This window comes from Melospiza melodia, chromosome 13 (assembly GCF_035770615.1).
Source record: "Melospiza melodia melodia isolate bMelMel2 chromosome 13, bMelMel2.pri, whole genome shotgun sequence".
Lineage (NCBI taxonomy): Eukaryota > Metazoa > Chordata > Aves > Passeriformes > Passerellidae > Melospiza > Melospiza melodia.
Genome location: NC_086206.1, coordinates 3,403,069 through 3,421,370, shown reverse-complemented (window position 1 = coordinate 3,421,370; position 18,302 = coordinate 3,403,069). Strand labels below are relative to the sequence as shown.

General features: G+C 46.8%; 2 protein-coding genes and 1 long non-coding RNA gene across 9 annotated transcripts in view; 1 reads left to right on the top strand and 2 right to left on the bottom strand.

Annotated features, from left to right (window-relative positions):
- Positions 1–728: 728 nt before the first annotated feature.
- PDCD2L (programmed cell death 2 like) lies at positions 729–6,172 on the bottom strand. Its single transcript, XM_063168310.1, has 7 exons — positions 6,062–6,172; positions 5,792–5,955; positions 5,554–5,623; positions 4,180–4,571; positions 3,057–3,170; positions 1,370–1,518; positions 729–885 (listed from the first exon to the last, which is right to left on the bottom strand). Exons 1-7 carry the CDS (start codon positions 6,170–6,172, stop codon positions 755–757), a joined length of 1,131 nt encoding a protein of 376 aa, XP_063024380.1. The 3' UTR covers positions 729–754.
- A 196-nt stretch (positions 6,173–6,368) lies between these two features.
- Positions 6,369–18,302, top strand: part of LOC134424123 (uncharacterized) — a 40,932-nt gene continuing 28,998 nt past the window's right edge. For 4 of the 7 annotated variants that reach the window (XR_010029344.1, XR_010029346.1, XR_010029345.1 and 1 more), the window contains exons 1-5: positions 6,371–6,602; positions 9,461–9,594; positions 9,763–9,860; positions 9,989–10,193; positions 14,567–15,288. This is a non-coding gene — a long non-coding RNA (uncharacterized LOC134424123). Of the gene's footprint in view, positions 6,603–9,460; positions 9,595–9,762; positions 9,861–9,988; positions 10,194–14,566; positions 16,748–18,302 lie in introns of all 7 variants that reach the window. The other 3 variants (XR_010029342.1, XR_010029347.1, XR_010029341.1) reach the window with 3 other exon arrangements.
- On the bottom strand, positions 8,764–17,920 carry LOC134424120 (fatty acyl-CoA hydrolase precursor, medium chain-like). Its single transcript, XM_063167622.1, has 14 exons — positions 17,836–17,920; positions 16,515–16,707; positions 15,698–15,842; positions 15,121–15,254; positions 14,632–14,785; positions 13,658–13,759; positions 12,732–12,836; positions 12,547–12,600; positions 11,932–12,072; positions 11,762–11,848; positions 10,639–10,786; positions 10,322–10,453; positions 9,922–9,994; positions 8,764–9,503 (listed from the first exon to the last, which is right to left on the bottom strand). The coding sequence occupies exons 1-14, from the start codon at positions 17,906–17,908 to the stop codon at positions 9,329–9,331; spliced, it is 1,716 nt and encodes a 571-aa protein (XP_063023692.1). The 5' UTR covers positions 17,909–17,920; the 3' UTR covers positions 8,764–9,328.

The window sequence follows — 18,302 nt, the reverse complement described above, 5'->3', positions numbered from 1 at the left end:
TGCATTAATTTATGTTGTAGCGTTAAACCTGTACAGAATGCTCTACGGAAACTGAAATTCCTTTTCCTTCAGTCAGTGAAGATTCTGCAGTTCAGCCTAAGCCAACAGGGAAGGCACAGGAGAATGCAGATGGTTCCAGCCAGAGCTGCACAATCCCCCTGCACAGAGGCAGGAGCTGAGCCCGCCCCAGTTCTGTACCTGTGAGAACACAAGGGTTAACTCACCCCTGCACCTTCTCCCCACACAGACCCATGGCACTGCACAGCTCATTTCAGCACACAAATGGAACCTTTCCTTCACTGGAGAGACACAGAAAAGTTTCATGTTGGACAGCTGCAGGGACAGCAAGGCCCTTCATCCACCGAATTTCCAATCCGTGGTCAAATTAACACAGAATTGCTTTTTAAAATCAGGCTGGCATTAAGTTCTCACTGCTAAGAGTTTCTAAAAACTGATTCTGTGTGGCTGATGGACACTAATAGTATGTGAGAAAGGTTTTCTCCTTTACTTCTTTCCCAAATGCTAAGAGTAACTAGAACTGTAAACAATCTCTACACTTCAATTTCCATGGGTAACTGAAGTATGCAAATTTTGCCACCACATTTTAGAGGCATGCTTATATCCTTCAATCAGTTATTCTTGGAATTTAATTTTTCATCACATCTGAGGGAAATTCTGTTATGCAATTACACACTTGTAGTAAAAGAAACAAAAACACCCCAACAGACTTTTGATCTATGCAGAGAAATACAATTTATTTAAATAATCTCTGATCCGGGTCTTCTTGTACAAAAATAAATTCTTCAAGAGGGGTTTGATGATCTGTCGGCCAACAGCTTCTCTCACACGTGTAAACTATAACAGTTCCAAATTCCACTGACAGATCTAAAAACAAAGCAACAGAGGTACATAAGGGTATGAAAAGTAATAATCAGGGGCTAGTGCTTACCACTAGACTTCAGTCTTTGCACAAATTAATTCAGTCTCCTATGTAAACAGCATTTTTCTAATGTTAAACATTTTAAAGGCAGCCAAATCAGAATTTTCAAAGGGATTTTTAAATGTCTGCAATCTTATCTCACAGCATTTATTATCTTTCAAGGCCTCCTTTAAGAGGCAATAAAGACAGATACTCCCATGGCCATGGAATTATCCCTACTGCAGTTAGTAAAGCTCACTAGTGAGCAACTCAAGCTGTAATTAGTCTCCATGTAGAAGAGTTGTCTCTTTGCTCACTGAAATGGAGACAGCAGATTCTCTGAACTGTGGTTAAGCACGTGTGGGTAGCTGGAAACAACCCAAATTGCAGTTCACTGCACTTTCCCAAAAAGGAGACTGCTGGAAACATTGATTCAGCCAAGGCAAGCACCTGAGTCACTCTGGAGCATGCTGACCAGCGTGGGCATCAGCTGGAACTCAAACACTCTGCTGCTCCCACAGGCACTGCAGGCTGGAATACCCTGCTCCAGGTTGGCTGGAGGACACGTGATGAATAAAGGCTGGCCACCCCAAGAGTATCTGAGAGAAGACAGGGAGGAGAAAATTATCATTTTTTAAATATCTAAATTTGATAGGAAATCTCTGAACCTGCTTCAAGCAAAAACATGGTGGTGAGCCAGAAGCTTCAAAGCAGTCATGAACCAAAAAATAAAGACAGGGTGAGGCAAATATTTGGTAGGTTAACACTTGGAAAATCTTAAGGAAAGAGGTGGATAAATGCTTTGAATGTACACCTCCAAAATATGCTGTACCAGAATAATTTCATTAAGCAAACTACACTTCCCTGAAAAATGGAATCCTAAACAGCAGCAATAAAATATAAAATTCAACAAGATTTAACACCAAATTGGTCTCAAAACCACTACAGCTATGGCTCAGAAGTGATGGTTAATTTGTAAGAGCTATCAGAGCTTCACAGCTAGCAGGAAACAAAGACCAAGGATGGTTTCCACTGAATGCCAAGCAGGAGATGCTGTGCTCTGCAGGCAGGGGAAATGGGAGTCACTGACAGTGCCCAGGGAGGGCAAAGGGAGCCTGTGGAAAGACTGTAACCAGGGACAGCCCAGGGACCAGCAGAGCTGGTGTTTTAGAGGAATGGCAAATTCAAAGAGCACAATACTGCAAAGAGACAGACCCAGTGAAAAGCTATCTGAAAATGCTACTTGCACTCTGCATTAGAAAATCTCCTGTATAATCTTTGACAATGAATGAAAGTTTCTCATTTTTCATTTCTGTCTAAGCAGCCACTCAGACTTTTAGCTCCTCATCAAAAAGGGCCCAGTTAGTTCCACCTGGCACTGGAAAGCTGGTGAACAAAAGCCCTGTCACTACACTGAGACAGCCTGACCAGACAGGCAGCACTGGACTCCATGGAACAGCTGGTGTGATCCATGAAAAGCTGTATTTTCTGGTACTATGAATGATTTATGATTTACTCTTCACTATATCCCATCCAGAATTAACTCCTCTCTCAGGAAGAGCAGCTACTCTGCTCTGAGGTTACACCTGCTTCTGCTCTAGGAAAAGCAGCAGACGTACAAGACCTGAAGAGTGCTGGCTGCTGAGGGGAGTCCACAATGAGCTGCAGCACCAGGGCTTTAAAACAAGAAATTCCCTGCAGGACAGACATTAGAAATTCCTAACAGATAACAAAATTTCAGAGGAGCAGATAGCCTTGGAAATGTATCACAACAGCACAGCACTGTGTTACACTTCCACCCCAATACTGCCTCATGGAAACCTCTGTGCCTGGATTTCAGTGAGGCTCCAAAGACACTCAGGGCCTCTCCTCATCAGGTCTGATGCCTAAAGCCTCCCACAGCCAGAGCCGTGGTCCCTGATCCTGCTGGGCTTTTCATCTACTTAAACTTTGTATGAACAAAGCCCAACCAGGGACTGAAGGCAGACCAGAGACCTGGCAACAGCCTCCATGGCAGCTTTTTTTAATTAAGGAATTAAAACATACACCTATTTCCAAATAAAGAATTAATTTTGATGTACCAACCATCCATGCCAATGATTTGTATCACTCTGTTACAGCCAGATTATCAACATACCTTAAAATCTGTTCAGGACATAGAGATATTCTTTTCATGAATTTATGGAATGTGTGGTCCCAGTTTTTGACTTCACTCTTCTCATATTTTTCATTACCATCTTCACCTGCAAAACTGTATGAAAACAAGAAACAAACTGTCCAGTAAGGTTTTCAATGTGACATGTTTTAAATAGGAAATGGCTACTATAAACTCACATTAAATTATACTAAATACACTGAAAAAAGATATACCTGTTAAGAGAAAATTCCTGTTAGATGTTGCAAGTGAGCATTTTGCTTCTAGTTCTTTGGTTTCTGGTGACTTACAATTACTAACAGTGTTTTCAAATATCACACGGGACTCAAATCCACCAGATATCTGCTGTATTCCACCAAAACCCCATCCTCTAATAACTTCTCAAACATTTTGTGCTTCTTAAATTATGATGTTGTTATTTTCAATTTTGAATCAAGCATAATTAAAGTTCTACAATTTTGTTATTGTCAACAAAAATCAACAGGACCCACACTGCTGAAAATTCTTCTATGCAGATTCTGCAGTTGACAGCAGCTTTAGCTACAAACAAATCCAATGCTGTCCCCAACTCAGGCACAAGAGGCCAGAAGTCCTCACTGTAACCCCTTAGGTAAATATTTTACTAAGAAAATATTTTCAGGAACCATGCTCAGCAACTGCTTTTCAGGCAACCTTTAGTAAACCTTCAGATGTCTTTCCATCAGCCATCTTTCTAGAAAAAATCCCCAAAAAATTAAACTCCTAAAAATGCCATTGAAATGGAAGAAAATCTTTAGGTCTGTAAAGGAAAAAGCATGGAATGTCATGATCTAAAGTCCTGCCATGTGGCACAGATCTTGTTTCAGAGATTAACCACCCACTGCACCTCCTGGAGCCCATGAACACTGCTCAGTCCCTGAGAAACAGCTGAGCTGAAAGCACCTTGGAGTAACTGCAGCTTTGGCAGCACTGGGTGCACTGCACAGCACCCCAATGGTTCCTAAAGGAGCTTCCAGACAATTGTCACCAGTCAGGCTTAGTGAGAGTGCCATTGAGATTCTCAGCCAGCATACAGGAAAGCACACAATTCCTTCAGTTTCTCCATGAACTGCAGACCTGTTCTCACCTTTCTGACATCATCTGCTCCAAATCAAGGCACTCTCTCTGCTGATACTCCTTCAGTAGCTTATCTGCATGATCCATATCAAGGAAACCCATGTAATCTTCCTCATCCACAACATTGATGTAGAAGGGCTGGAACACAGGAGCTGAAGCAGCCATTGCCATCAGCATGTCCTCACTGGCTGCAGGAGGTGTCTGCTGGGCACCTGGGCCATGGGCAGGCTCAGACAGGTGGAGCTGCTGGAGCTGGGATGCACACTCCACCTCGCTGCTCACAGCTTCCTTTAGGCCAAGCAGCTCCAGGGAGGCACATGCAGGACCCTCTGCTCCATCACAGGCTCCCCAGTCATCTGCATCCTCACACCAATCCTTTGCAGCAAAGGTCAATTCTTGTTTCTGAGAATAAAAAAAAAAAGGGGGGAAGAAAACATTGCCAAGGTCTGCCACCCTGATGCACTTCAAATTCAGCTTCTCACAGATGGAGAACTGAGACCTTAACCTAATGCTCAGTGCTATTGCACCTACTCTCCTCACCATGGTACTTCCCAACACACCACGTTTACGCCCCACACCAGCAGTTATGGCAAAACCACCTCACGCTGGAGAATCTGAGCAAGAATTGAGCAGCCTCTGAGTGGCCCTGGTGCTCCTGCTGCCATGCCCTGGCTGTGGCACAGCCCCTGCCAGCTGAGGGGCAGCTCCTGCTGAAGCAGCTCCTGCACCCAACAGGAATTCTGCACCCAAAGGGGCAGAGCACAGAAGGAAATAACAATAACACCACCATCATTTTACCAGAGTAAAAGCCCATTTACCACAGGCCAAGATTCCACATTGCAAATACACCACCTGAATAAACCCTCCCTGCCCACCCCCACTAGTTTGGTGCCACTATACTCTTCCAACCTGCTTTAGCCAATATGCAGTTTTTCCTCACAAGCATATTAATAATTATTGAGTCACATTAATTCAAAACCTCATGTTAAATTTAAAGAGGTCAATTTAAAAGAGAATACAAAGAAAACAGGTTAAAAATCCAAACCTAAACAGTATAGCCCAATCCACTTGAAGTGGGAAAATAAAGTTTAGACAGCTGAACTAACTAGAGTATAAAGTATCACTTTTGGCCATACAGCTGGACTGCAATGTCCCCTTTAAAACCAGCCTGGCATAGATCACAAACAGTAGCTTAAACACTCTTTAACTAGTAAACACTGTAGTGCAGTGACAAAAACTCAGTGCCCACGACTTCCCCACACAAGCCAGGACGTGGCTGAAAACCATCACAGAGAGCAGCTTCTGGAGGAAGGTCCCGGTTATTGAAACAAGGCGATGCAGGGTGTGCAGAGCGTCCCCCCGGGCAGGCAGGGCTGAGCTGTACCTGTGTGACGCTGAGAGCTCGGCTTTGCTTGTCCTGGACCTGCGAGTACTGGGAGCGCAGCACCTTCCAGCTTCCATGCGCCGGGCAAAGAGAAACACAGGGTGAGGGGGACAACCGACCAGCGGCAGGAACAGCAACCACAATAACAGCAATAATAACATAACAACAGTAACAACCACGATACCGGCAATGATACCAGCAATAACAATGACAGCGCCGATAAGCGGCCGGCGCTCACCTGCGGGCGGCTCCCCAGCAGCGCGGCGCGGCGCAGGCGAACACGTGGAGCGCGCGGTGCGCGGGGCCGCGCTCCAGCGGGCAGTACACCTGCACCAGCAGCAGCAGCGCGCGCCCGCACCGCGCGCACCGCGGCGGGCCCGCCCGCACGGCCGGCACCCAGTCCTGCAACACCGACACCTCCGCTCAGGCCCGGCCGGGGCGGCCGCGACCCCCGCGCCCCGGCCGGGCCCCGCCGGCCCGGCCCAGCCCAGCCCCACCCCGGCCCTACCGCGGTGCCGCCCAGCTTGTTGGTGGCCCACGCCGGGAGCGGCCCGGCCGGGCCCGGCCCCGCTATGGCGGCGTCGCGCAGCCCCAGCAGTACGGGCGGCCCGCCCGCCATGTCCCCGCCGCCGTGCGCGTGCCCGCCCGACCCGCCGTGCGCGCGCCCGCGGGCCGGGTGTTCCCCTCACGGCAGCTCCGGCCGGGGGACACGGGGCAGGCCCCGGACCGGCCCTTCCCTGCCCGGGGGACGCGGGGCAGGCCCCGGACCGATCCTTCCCTGCCCGGGGGACGCGGGGCAGGTCCCGGACCGGCCCTTCCCTGCTCGGGGTACACGGGGCAGGCCTCGGACCGGCCCTTCCTTGCTCGGGGGACACGGGGCCGGCCCCGGACCGGCCCTTCCCTGCCGGACTCCCAGGACCGATTCACCCACACTGCTGCGCTGAAAGGCACTGGGTGGCAAATCCACGAAGCGAGCGGCACGACCGGCCAAACTTTCCACTCTTTACAGCTTTTAGCAAACAAAGACATTAATGTGCATTGGTTACGAGGTACGTAGTTCCTCTATTAATTAGTATTCTCCCTTCTATTGGTTAATAAGTGTTTCGCTTCTTCTGCTAATCCCTGCCACGCTCTCCCTTTCTCGGCCTTTGGCTCGCTGCTCTCCTGTGGGCCGCTCCAGGAGTTGGAGCTCCTGACCTGCCCCTGCAAAACTGCCACAACACGGCTTCCACCACAGCTTTTTCCACGGAACCAGTCTTAGCCTAAAGCACTCTTTGCTGCCTAGGGTTAGGCCTTTGAAACCACAAAGCCCAGAGCTCCAGGCACACTGCAGCTGCAAAGGGCATCCCAATGGGAACAGAAAACTGCCACAACATGGCTTCCACCATAGCTGTTCCTTGGAACCAGAGTTAGCAGAAATTCCCATTTACCCGCTCAGAGCTGATTCCACACAGTTACTGAGTGGCCTTGCTTTGTTCCTTGTCCTTGTGGCTGCTGAATTCTGCATTTCTCGTGTATCAGTGGAAATCCTTCTCCTGATCTCTATTAACCTCCCGCGGGGCTGAGATCATCGGAACATGTCCAGCCCCAAACCTTAACAAGGCAATGCTGCTGACCAGGAATTTGTGTTTCTAACAGATGGACATCACTTAGAGCTTGTTGGCTGCTCTGTTTCACTGATTAAATCTCCCTCCTTGTTGATCACGTTTGCAAGTTACAAAGATCAGACAGCAAAGAACATGCTATCTTAATAAAAATTTGCATATTTCAAACTTAACAACAAGATGATCTGAGAAGCAGGACTGGGATAGAAAAAACATACTGACCACATTGGAAAGGCAAGTATAGTAATTATGGATAATTAATAAACTTCAAAAAAAAGATTAAGGTTTTCTTGACAGAATGTGAAAAACAGAACAGCAGCTGTTCTTCCTGAATAGTATCAGTAAATATACTGCTGAGAATTTATTCAACTATTGGTGCAGCTGTGAATCTGAACCAAGAGACCATGAATACTAAAGCTATGAGATAAAATGAGGTTTGGGACATAAGGTAAGGATCTGCTGTTTAAATGTGGCCTATTCACTGTGGCCATGGTGTTATTCCTTTCCCAGCTATTTGACCGTGTGTACCAGTCTTTATATTTGGGGTTTAAAATCCACAGATGGACAGAACACTTCCTCTCACACAGCCAGAAACTTCTTTGTAATCATGTGTGCCTGATGTGTGCCTCCCTTCTTCCCAGGAGTTGTACTGGTGGCTCTGCATTCCCTAAGACACAGGATTCCTTCTGTCTTGTTAGGATAATGATTTTTGTGAATGTGCAGGGACAGACACATTGATTCAACAAACACACCACTAATGGACATAAAGGCTGTGCCAGAGCAAACAAGGGAAGGGGTAAGAAATGTGTGACACAACTGGCAGCATGGTTGCTGCAATTAGCTGTTCCTGATTGCCACAACTGGAGTTTTTCACAAGTTATGGAAAATGCAGAAAAGGGGGTGGCCAGGTAGTGCAGATGACACTGCTTGAGATCCACAGGTGTGCAAAAGCAAGTGAAGCCAGGGGAGAGGAGGAAGAGGAAGACACCTACAAAGGGTCACCAGCTGGAGCAGGAGCTTGGGCTGTCCCTGTGAGAGCCCCCAGGTGCTGTGGGATGTGGGAGCTGGGCACCAGTGCAAGGGGGAGTTGGAGTAGGGCTGTTTGTTTGTTTGTGGCCATGAGGAGAGCTCTCCTGGCTTCCTGGATTCCCACATTGTCCCTTTGTGTCCTGCTTGCCATGTAAGTTGGCAAAAAAGCCACTTCCCTCCCGGTGTGCCCTGAGCCCTTCCCCAGCTGGGGGAGGCTGGGGGTGCACACTCTGCATGTCAGCAGATCTCCTCTCTGGTGCTGCTGAGCCAACAACGTGCAGGGAGCACCACCAGCCTTTGCTCCCCCTCTGCCTCTCTGGGCGTCTGTCCTGCCAGCACTGCGTCCTCCTGCAGCCCCTGCACCGGGCATTTGCCAGGAAGGGGTGAAGGACACACAGTCACAGCCCAGAAGAGGCTGTGGAAGAGCCTTAAGCCTCAGGTCCTGCACAGACACCTGCAAAGATTCATACCTGAAACCATTTGGGTGGAAGAAAGAACCTGGGCACGTTTCTGGCTTCTCGCGTGTGCCTTGACCTCTCGGAATGAGCCTCCATCAGTTAAGTGAAAGAAAAGGAAGTTCCAAAAATCAAAGCACCATTTATTTAGAACAATTCACAAAGCAATAGAACAGGTAGAGATTTTCTGTCCTCTTTTGTGAGATGTCAAGCTCACCTCACAGACTTTGTTTGATGGATGCTCTGCTGCCTACAAGCTATTTCCAGTGAAAGAAAGCAGAAAGAGTCTCTAGGAAGGACAACTGACCATGCCCTTCTGAAAGAAGAAGGGAATAAGCATATAAAATCGTCTGACATTTACAGTATATTCTATATATATAATTTCTTACAGATTTCAGTTCATTTGCCCATTCCCACCTCAGTATTCACTTTTGATATGCACTGAGTCGGTACCATGGCCTGTCTGCACCCAGACAGATTGTGGGTTTTTTCTGGTTGCTTCATTAAATAGTGATTTTCAGTCTGACAAACATTCTGAATGCCCCTTGTTGCTCTCCCTTCACTGTGATTAGGCCAGCAGATTACACAACAGTGAGTTACAAGGTGATTATTACTCTGTATGCTGACAAACTCAATTTGTTTGACTTTCTTTTGGGTTTTAAAAGCAAACTGTGCCCTCCACAGATCTTATAAATCTGTATGTTTTCTCTTTCCAGTCTGACTTTGTTTCATGAGCTGTGCCCAAAACTCCACTCTGTGTTCTTTCAGTTTCTCTGCTGCCTTTTGCTCCAGGTCTATTCCCAGGTATTTTTCCTCCAGGTCGTACTGAGGCCAATGGACCAAGCCCTCCCTGTTGGGATTTCTGGAAATAAAAGAAGGAAAAGTTAGCTCTCCATTTGCCAATCCATTGCTGTCTGACTGCTCAAGTTCAGAGCATTTCAGAAAACCAGCAGGTGAGCCCAGCTGATGTGATTCTGGTACCTGAATAAATGGACAGTATTTTATGAAAATGCTCATCAGTGGAACAGCAAAAGTGTAAAAGTTGCCATTCATTTTAAATCTAAAACTCCATTGCTGATGCAGTAACTGCCCTTAGATTTTTTTCTTCCTCATGTCTGCAGGTTCTTTAAAAAGACCTTTAAGATGAGAAATTGCTTCAGTATTTCTCCTATATTCTGTCAAATTTCAGGAAGCACTATATAAGTACTGCTTCAGGCAGGTAAGTACGTTCCGGGCAGCACAGACTGAACTTGAGCTGTAATTAGCACTGTGATTCTCACCCATTTTTAGCAAAGTTGGTCCAGTATCTCATCACAGTTCTGCTAAGTTCATTTTCTTCTTTTGTAGCACCTCCTGCAAAGGGAGAGATGGAAGGGCCACATTAGAAAGTAACTAATGAGTATCAGCTGTATCATTGCAACACTTCTCCTGGTTGCCATGAGCTGTTGGAGGTTTTTCTAGCAGAGACCTGCAGATGAATGATGTAATGCAAAGTATCTGCTAGTGAAGACAGAAGATGCTTATGCTCATAATGAGGCTTATGATATATAAGGTATGCTAATAATAGACATAAGGTTTGTAATGCTTATAAAGAGAAATTCTATTCTAAAGCCATGCAGTAATTGAAATGAGAAGTAATGAGGGTCTAAAAGGAAGATGGAGGAAATATGGGTACATCACCAGCTAAGAATGGCTTTCCAAAGACAAAGGCAATCTCAGCTCCATGATCTGCTTTTACAAACTCTGGTAGAAAATCTTCCATGTAACTCGGCCGATGTTGGAATTCATAAAAGTAGACTGGGTTGCCAGCATCTAGAGGACACAGAAAAGTGCTGGTTTGAGAGCTGAAAATACTGCTCCAGAAATGATAAACTTTAATGAATAACTGTTTTGGTTAAATAAAACCACTACCAGTTCTCTGGATAGTGAAAAGTGCTGCACACTGTCCACACCACCTCCAGCCAGAATTGAACAGCTGTTCTGAAGCTGCTGGGTACCTCTGTGGCATCTGGCCACTTCCACAGATGAGATGACAAAGTAGACATCTCCCATTGCATCCAGGAGGCCATCTCGGACCTGAGCAGGGCTTTCTGCATCTCCCATGTACTCCTTGTACACTCTGTCAACAACTTCAGATGTAAGGCCCTGAAACAGCAATGAAAAGTATTATAATGATGATGAATATTGTAAGGAGCAACAGCAGTGGGTGAGTGTGGCCTCTGCACATCCCTGGCTAATCCCCACCAACAGCTTTCAGAGAAAATCCCCAGCTGTGTCAGAGTGTGGCTCAGAGCTCAGAGCGGAGTTACACAGCTGTGGGTACAGGTGATCTTGGGGACAAGAGGGATGCAAGATCAAAGGATCAACCACCTTTAGATAAGCAGCAGTCAGTGATGCTGACTCTTCTCTCTTCTGTGCAAACACCTTCACAAGAGCACAGAAATCCTGCTGGATTTCATCAAATCCATTGATTGTTGTAGATGACCATAATTTCTCCTGTTCAGAACAAGCCTGGGCTCTGCATTTCCAAGTTCATGGTGAATCTTTGTGTCATTGATTGATCCTTGCAAGTACTGGCCCTGCTTCTAGAGTCCTTAATTCTTACCTCATAATCTGTACTTTTCTATGGAGTAGCTTCAGGAGAGCACAGAGGCACCACAAAGTCAAGAGATTTGTAAATTACAGGAAGCAAAACCTCGAGAAACTTGAAGGAAGGTGTCAGTGCACCCCAAACCTCTCGGGCTTTCCTTTCCAGTGCCCAGCTACTGCTTTAGGAGGTTGTGTCCCATAGGTCTCCTGCCAGACCTGCTGCTGCTCTGCATGTCTTGCATGACCTGGGGGGATCTACAATGTCCAAGCGACCTTGTTTAGGTACCTGCATCACTCCTGGATTCCCACAGAACTCCTTTTGAAGTAGAGGGGCATTTAGGCTGGGAATGCAGAGAGTATTTCCAGTCACTGGAGGTAACAGGAGTGCAGCACCTGTGTGCCTGTTTCTGCCCCAATTCAGGGAGCTGTCCAGCACAATGGCATTTCCCTGGGAAATGTGTCCCTCCAGGAGTAAAACCAGGCAGACCAGCCAAGCAGCACCACTGGGTTATTCTGAAACTGGTCTCTTACCTTAATGAATAGTGCTAAGTTGCTCTGTAAAATTTGACGTGCAATATCTTTATCCAGACCATCCACAAAAGGAGGATATTTCATCATCTGTGTGAAACAGATAATTGTACTTACTAAAACAGCCTCTATTTACAAAATGATGCTTAAATATCAGCATTTTAACATCTTACCATAGGAAGTACATATCCAAATTCCCAGTTATTTACTCCTATGATGTATGGGACAGCATTGATTGACTTTTCAGAGAGTAATTCCATGGGACTCTTTGGAAAAAATACACCATCTACACATGCACTGATGAAAAAGAAATCCTGAACAGAAAGGGAAAAAAGAAAGCTTCATTAGTGCATTCATTTTACTTCCTAAAGATGTTCAGATTTTAACTGCAGTTCCGAAATGAAACCAAATGAAAATACAAAACATAATGGTAACCAAGCCATCTTAACATTTTCTCTGACAGCTGTTCTGCACTAGGCAGGAGGTTCTGTGAAGATTAACATTATATTTCTAATGTTTGTGAAGTAGAAGTCATTATATTGAATTAATATCTTTCCTTAGTTAATTATGGCCATGGATGTGTGGAACAGTGGGGGAAAAACCACATCTGTATTGAAGTTTCAGAGGCACATACGTATGTTGATAAGAACTTGTAAGTAGGACATAACATATGATTTGATTTTCAGCTTCTCCAGAATCATCTGTGCCATTTTCTTTTCTTTGCCCTGTTTGAGCATGACAGCAAGCCACAGGTAGCTCCAAGTGCATGCAGAATGAAGGGCAGGAACCTGTTTGCACTTCTCAGGCGAGGTCTCATTGCAGATCTGCAGTGCTGTCATGTCCTGAAAAAGTCAAGAACGTCAGATTTTACATCCACTTCAGGTTCTCCTAATATTACATCCCACAAAGAGTATTCTTTGGGATGAAAAAGTCTGAGGTGTAACTTAATTGCAAGAAGATTTTTTTCACCTACCATTTTCTGTGTTATCTGTAGTAGTTCTTCTTCAGTTTTTCCTCTCAAGCATTCAACCATTGCAGCTGAACTGGATTTTTCACAGCCAGCGACAGCAGCAATTTTCTGCAAGCAGTGAGAACAAACAGGTTTGGACACATTTCCTCTGTCTGGCTCTACGAGACACCGAGTGCAGCAGGAGCATCCAAAGCTCCTGCACAAAGGATGCTGGAGCCTGGCTTGTCCCAGCTCCTGAGGGAGGGCACTGGAAGCCCTCACAATCCTTCACGCCACGGGCTGGGCAGGAGGGGAAAACCACTGCCTCCAGGTTTTTTTGATACAGAAATATTCTGAGACAATGCTGGTAATTAACAGGCTGGGCTGAGAAGGCTGGGTGACATAAAGGAGTTAGAGAATAAACCATCTGCTGGGCAACAGAGAGCACATTCTACCACTCTTGGTGATGTCTTTTTGGCTGGAGCAAGAGCTGCCATTAGAGACAGCTGTCTCTTTGATGTGCCAGCTTCCAGGTTCTGGAAATTGTTTCTTGCACTTGAAGAGAAAAGAAAGGATGAAACCGTAGTTCTCAAAGTAAAAAAAACCTGAATAAAGTCTTGTTTATTTGTACCCTACAGGCATCAAACAGGAGGGGAAGAGAAGAGTATTCAGAGTCTGATACTGTTTTTCTGCCAAACAGTATATGTTGAGTTTTCTTAAAGACCCTACATGTTACAATATTCCTTGACTTTACATTTTTCTCTCTTTGTGGATATTTCGAGGTTTGATAAGCAACGCATCATTAAACATGTACTATTTGCACACAGAAATACTGCCTTTAAAGACTGCCTTCACCCACAAGAAATGTGAATTCATAGGATTCAATATTTTGGACTGAACAGTTTAAGATATACCTGGAAAAAGGAATTAAAATTACCACAAGTACCCACCTGTGCTTCCTCCTTAGGCTGGTCAGTGAACAAGTCCAGGGCTGCAGTGCCACTCTCTGAAATGGCCTTGTGGAACAAGCCCTTGGCCAGGGGAGATAAGACCTGTGAGAAAGCAAGGACAAGCATGACAAGCAGTGTGTTCTCCCCTGGGATTTTGGGTTTCAGTGTCAGCAGTGGCCATTGGGGGCATTTTGAAAGCCCATGTGCTAAGAGTGTCCTGTGCAGCCTCTGGCCACAGCCCAGCTGTGCAAAGTGCTTTGGCAGCGCTGGCAGGGATGGGGAGCTCAGGGCCTTTCCCTCCCCTGCCCTTTGCTCCCAGGGCCTCCCAGCAGCACCCTGCAGGGCAGGTACAGATGGGATGTGCCCAAGGCAGGCTGGCTGTGCTGCAGAAGGGCAGGAAAGAGCTTTTGGCCACGGGAAGCATGGATGTGCATGCCAGGTACAAGGAAGCCTGGCTGGGCCGTGTGAGCTGTACCAAAGTGGGAGCGGCTGGAGAAGGAGAGAGTCACAGCCAATGTGCTCCGTGTTGGAGTAAAGATTTTACACAATCACAGGGTCACAAACTGCTGGGCTGCACCAGCTGCCAGAACTGTTCACCTCAATCACTTTGCACAAGTGGCTGTCAAAGCTAACAGAAATTGGGCAAGAGTCCAGAATACCTTCTAAAGGACTTTTCTCATGAGATTAGACTTTAACAGCTGTTATATTGGGAAAAAAACCCAAATCGACGAAAATTTCATTCAACAGATGAGTAATAACATTCTGTTTCTTAACCACAGCATTTGAGTATGAAAAGAACAAATTATTATCATTCAGAATCTGTGTTGTTTTGCCTTGTTGTGTTATCAAAGACCCAGGTGATGTGTCACCGTAACCCCGTCACTTTTCTCTCACTGACTTCCCATGCAGATACTGAAAATGGATGGAGGGGTTTTCCCCTAAGTAATTACAATTCCTGATTACTGGGAACTTACAAGAGCAGAAACACTGATTCCTCCTGCAGATTCTCCAAAGATAGTGACAGATCCTGGATCTCCTCCAAAATGCATGATATTTTCCTGAATCCAGCGAAGAGCCGCCACTTGGTCTAAATATCCCCAGTTACCCCGGGCATGCTCATCACCAGTGCTGCAGGGACAGAACAGATTTGTTCAAGTGCTCAATGCAAGCCAAGAGGCAGAGGAAAACACAGTCTGTGGTGTGACAAATCATCTGCCACTGTCTACACAGAACTTCCCTCCAAGACTGACGAATGGATGGCTCGGGCATCCCTGAGATTGGAGCAGCAGCCCCACAAGAACAGACCTGGAATCTGCCTTGGCACTGGAAATTGTCCCCAGGGCTGCAGGTGCAGTTCAGAAATGTTTCTTTGCATAAGCAAGTCTTCTGCACTTCTCTTTACAAAGGCTTTGCACACATCCTTTTGGAAATCACTTAGGAAAAACTGAGATCATCCAACTCACCTAAAATATCCAGCAATACCGAGTCTGTACTGAATTGTTACAACCACCACGTTGTCAAATGCTGCAAATACTGAACCATCATATGATGAAGCTGCTCCAAAAACTAATCCACCTCCATGGATCCATACTAGGACCTGGAAAAAGAAACAGAGGATCAACCCAGCTCAGGTAAGAGCCCCCAGTGAGACAGACTAAATGTAGCCCATGATACAACACTATCTGCTATTTCACTCCTATTCTGTCAGAATACATTTCACAAATTGCAGAAATCATTCAAATCTGAGGCCTGCAGGGCTACAAACTGGCACTGCTTTTGTTAAATGTTTACACTGTGTCAGTGCCCTGTGACTTTGGACTGATCCTTTGGATTAAATCAAGCACTGCTTAGCTAAATGGCAATACAATTTTACTTGTAAAATAGGATTTTGTGCCTCTTTAATTCCAGCTAATATTTGCTGGGACAAAGCATGTAAGTTGTTCATCGCTACAAAAGTGCCCCTGCATGTCTGCTCATGGCAGAGGTTGAAGTTTTCCTGTCAGATAATTTTGCTGAAGGTGTTATAAAGATTTTGCTTACAGGCAGCTTCTCCTTTTCTCCTGTTGAAACAGGTGTGTAGACATTGAGGTACAAGCAATCCTCAGACACTTGCAGAGCAACTTTCTCTTTCCTGTTGGTAATCAAGTCTGAAAAATTCTGTCCTTGTACTTGGTCCTGTAGACACCTGAATAAATGCAAAAGTAACAGGGTAACAGGGAAGAGATTTCGCTAAATCCTGAAAGCTGTGAAGAGAAACGTTTTTGTACTTCCACCACAAAGTGCCAAGCAGAAACTGATCTCCAGCGCACGTTTAGATTGGTATGTGAAATACATATGCAAATATAAATGAATTATTTGAAGTCTCCAATAGCTTTTTACTTTGCAATGGTAGATATTAGCCTTGAGATGCTAAATAAGGGAAGTAGAACAACTCAAGGGAGTGAGACATTTACAAGGTAGATTGGCATTGCTGTGCATTTCCTATGTGCCCTTTTAAGCACTTGACTCAGCAGTTTCCCGCTAACGTTGTGTTCCAACATTTCCTCAGCTCCTTTCTGTCCCTGCTCCAAAGGTTTCCAGTGATTGGTAAGGGCTGGCCAAGTGCTCCTGAGGCAGAGCATTGTCTGTAGGTGCTGCTCCATCTCAGCTCTCTCTGATGCCCGTCAGAGAGCAGCTGCTGGCACAGAGAGCAGCTCCCAGAGTGTCTTTAGAAATGCATCCACTGGGACAGCTGCAGGTGCAACGAGGGGGCACCAAGGAATTTGTCTTCATGGATGGCCCTGTGAGCACATCAGAGTCCTGGAAGTGTCCAGAGTTTAACATCATGAAAGGGTCAGTGGTTTGGTCATGGCCTTACATTGGTGGGTAGGAAGTGGCATCTCTGACACCTTCCCATGGCTCAGGTGGCTGGGGTTCAGAAAACCTCAGTGATCCAACGGGAGGCTTAGCAAAAGGCAGTCCCAAGAAGACATTTACAGTCCTCTCAGCTGTGTCCACGTGGAATTGGTACCCTCGGACTCTCCCATATTTGGTCTCTGCTTCTGGTTGTTCTGTGGGACAGCAGCACAGAATCACATCACTGCTCTGGTTGTAAGTAATTGCTACATTTGCTACTTAAATGTACACCTTTTGTGCACTTAGACAAGTAGTTTTTGTACATAAACTTCCACAAACTCTCATCAGCTTTAATAGTACACTATCTTAATGTGCTATTATATTTTACTATTTTATTTTACTAATTTGATTACTAGTGTTTACTCAATTAAATTTTACTAGTGTTTACTCACTTAAATTTTAATTGTATTTTTAAAATTTAATTTTCAATGTATTTACACACTTTCACTTGTATCTTTATTAAATCAGTAGAGCTGACATATCTCAGCCTTCCTATTGATTGGCCTGTATGTCCATCTCCATCAGGTATATAATTTGCACTGTCTTACATGCATTGGAGGTGGCATAAAGATATTAATATTTTTTTGTTTACCCTGGGTTGTTAGATAAAAACCCATGTCAACATCTGTGTGTAAGGTCCAACATCAAACACATATCTGGTATTGTGGCTGCTCAGACTCAGCAGGCAAGATTTTGGGACAGGGATTTTGCAAAGAAGGCAAGTAAAACAAATCAGTGAAACCAGATTAAAAACTGAAATGAAATTTTTACTACTGCAGCTCAATTTGTGTGCCCAGCTCAGCCCAGGCTCTGTGCCCATCTCTGCTCAATGGTTGTACCTGGATCAGCCCAGGGATTGTGTCTATATCAGCCCAGGGCTGTGCCCATCCCAGCCCAGGATTTGTGTCTATAGCAGCCCAGCATTTGTGCCCATCCCTGCCCAGGGTTCGTGCCCATCCCTGCCCAGGGTTTGAGCCCATCCCAGCCCAGGGTATGTGCCCATCCCTGCCCAGGGTTGTGCCCATCCCTGCCCAGGGTCTGTGCCCATCCCTGCCCAGGGTTCGTGCCCATCCCTGCCCAGGGTTGTGCCCATCCCTGCCCAGGGTTTGAGCCCATCCCTGCCCAGGGTCTGTGCCCATCCCTGCCCAGGGTTCGTGCCCATCCCTGCCCAGGGTTGTGCCCATCCCTGCCCAGGGTCTGTGCCCGGCTCTCGGCTGGCCCCGGAGGCAGCTGCAGGTGCCCTCTGTGCTGCAGCTGCCCCGGGCCGTATCCCCGGTGTTTACCTGTGGCCACCAGCGCCGCGGCCCCGAGGCAGAGGATCCAGGCCAGCCGCGCCGTGTCCCTCGCAGCTGCCATGGTGCCACTGGGCCCAGCCCGCGGGCCGGGCCTTTATAGGCTGGGCCTGGGCCGCCTTACGCAAGGCAAAGCCGGCTGAGGCGAGGCAGCGCTCGGGCTGCGAGCCAGGCCGGCACTGCCGGGCCCGGCCCGGGAGCGGGGAGCCCTCCTGCCCGCGGGGCTCCCGCTGCCTCCCCAGCGCTCCTTTGCCACGGCAGTGCCGCAATCCCGGGCACCGCGGCCCCCAGGCGCTTTGCAAACGGCCCGGCATTGCCGGGAGCGCTGTCCTGCTGCTGCAGCACCTCCGGCTGCGGCCCCGGGGGAGGCTTTGCTCAGCCTGCCCCGCACACACCTGCGGGGCACCTCGGCTCTGCTCGCTCCCATTCACTGCCTCTGGGACTGAGATCTGCGGGTG

What these genes read in the sequence shown, in the direction of transcription:
- PDCD2L (XM_063168310.1), bottom strand. Translation starts at nt 6,172, where the DNA reads ATGGCGGGCGGGCCGCCCGTACTGCTGGGGCTGCGCGACGCCGCCATA. An exon ending in ACAAGCTGGGCGGCACCGCG is followed by an intron (nt 5,956 to 6,061) that starts GTAGGGCCGGGG and finishes TCGGTGTTGCAG; the next exon opens with GACTGGGTGCCGGCCGTGCG. An exon ending in GAGCTCTCAGCGTCACACAG is followed by an intron (nt 4,572 to 5,553) that starts GTACAGCTCAGC and finishes TTTTATTCTCAG; the next exon opens with AAACAAGAATTGACCTTTGC.
- LOC134424120 (XM_063167622.1), bottom strand. Translation starts at nt 17,908, where the DNA reads ATGGCAGCTGCGAGGGACACGGCGCGGCTGGCCTGGATCCTCTGCCTC. An exon ending in GGTATTGCTGGATATTTTAG is followed by an intron (nt 14,786 to 15,120) that starts GTGAGTTGGATG and finishes CTGTCCCTGCAG; the next exon opens with CACTGGTGATGAGCATGCCC. An exon ending in TGGAAAGCCATTCTTAGCTG is followed by an intron (nt 9,995 to 10,321) that starts GTGATGTACCCA and finishes CTCCCTTTGCAG; the next exon opens with GAGGTGCTACAAAAGAAGAA.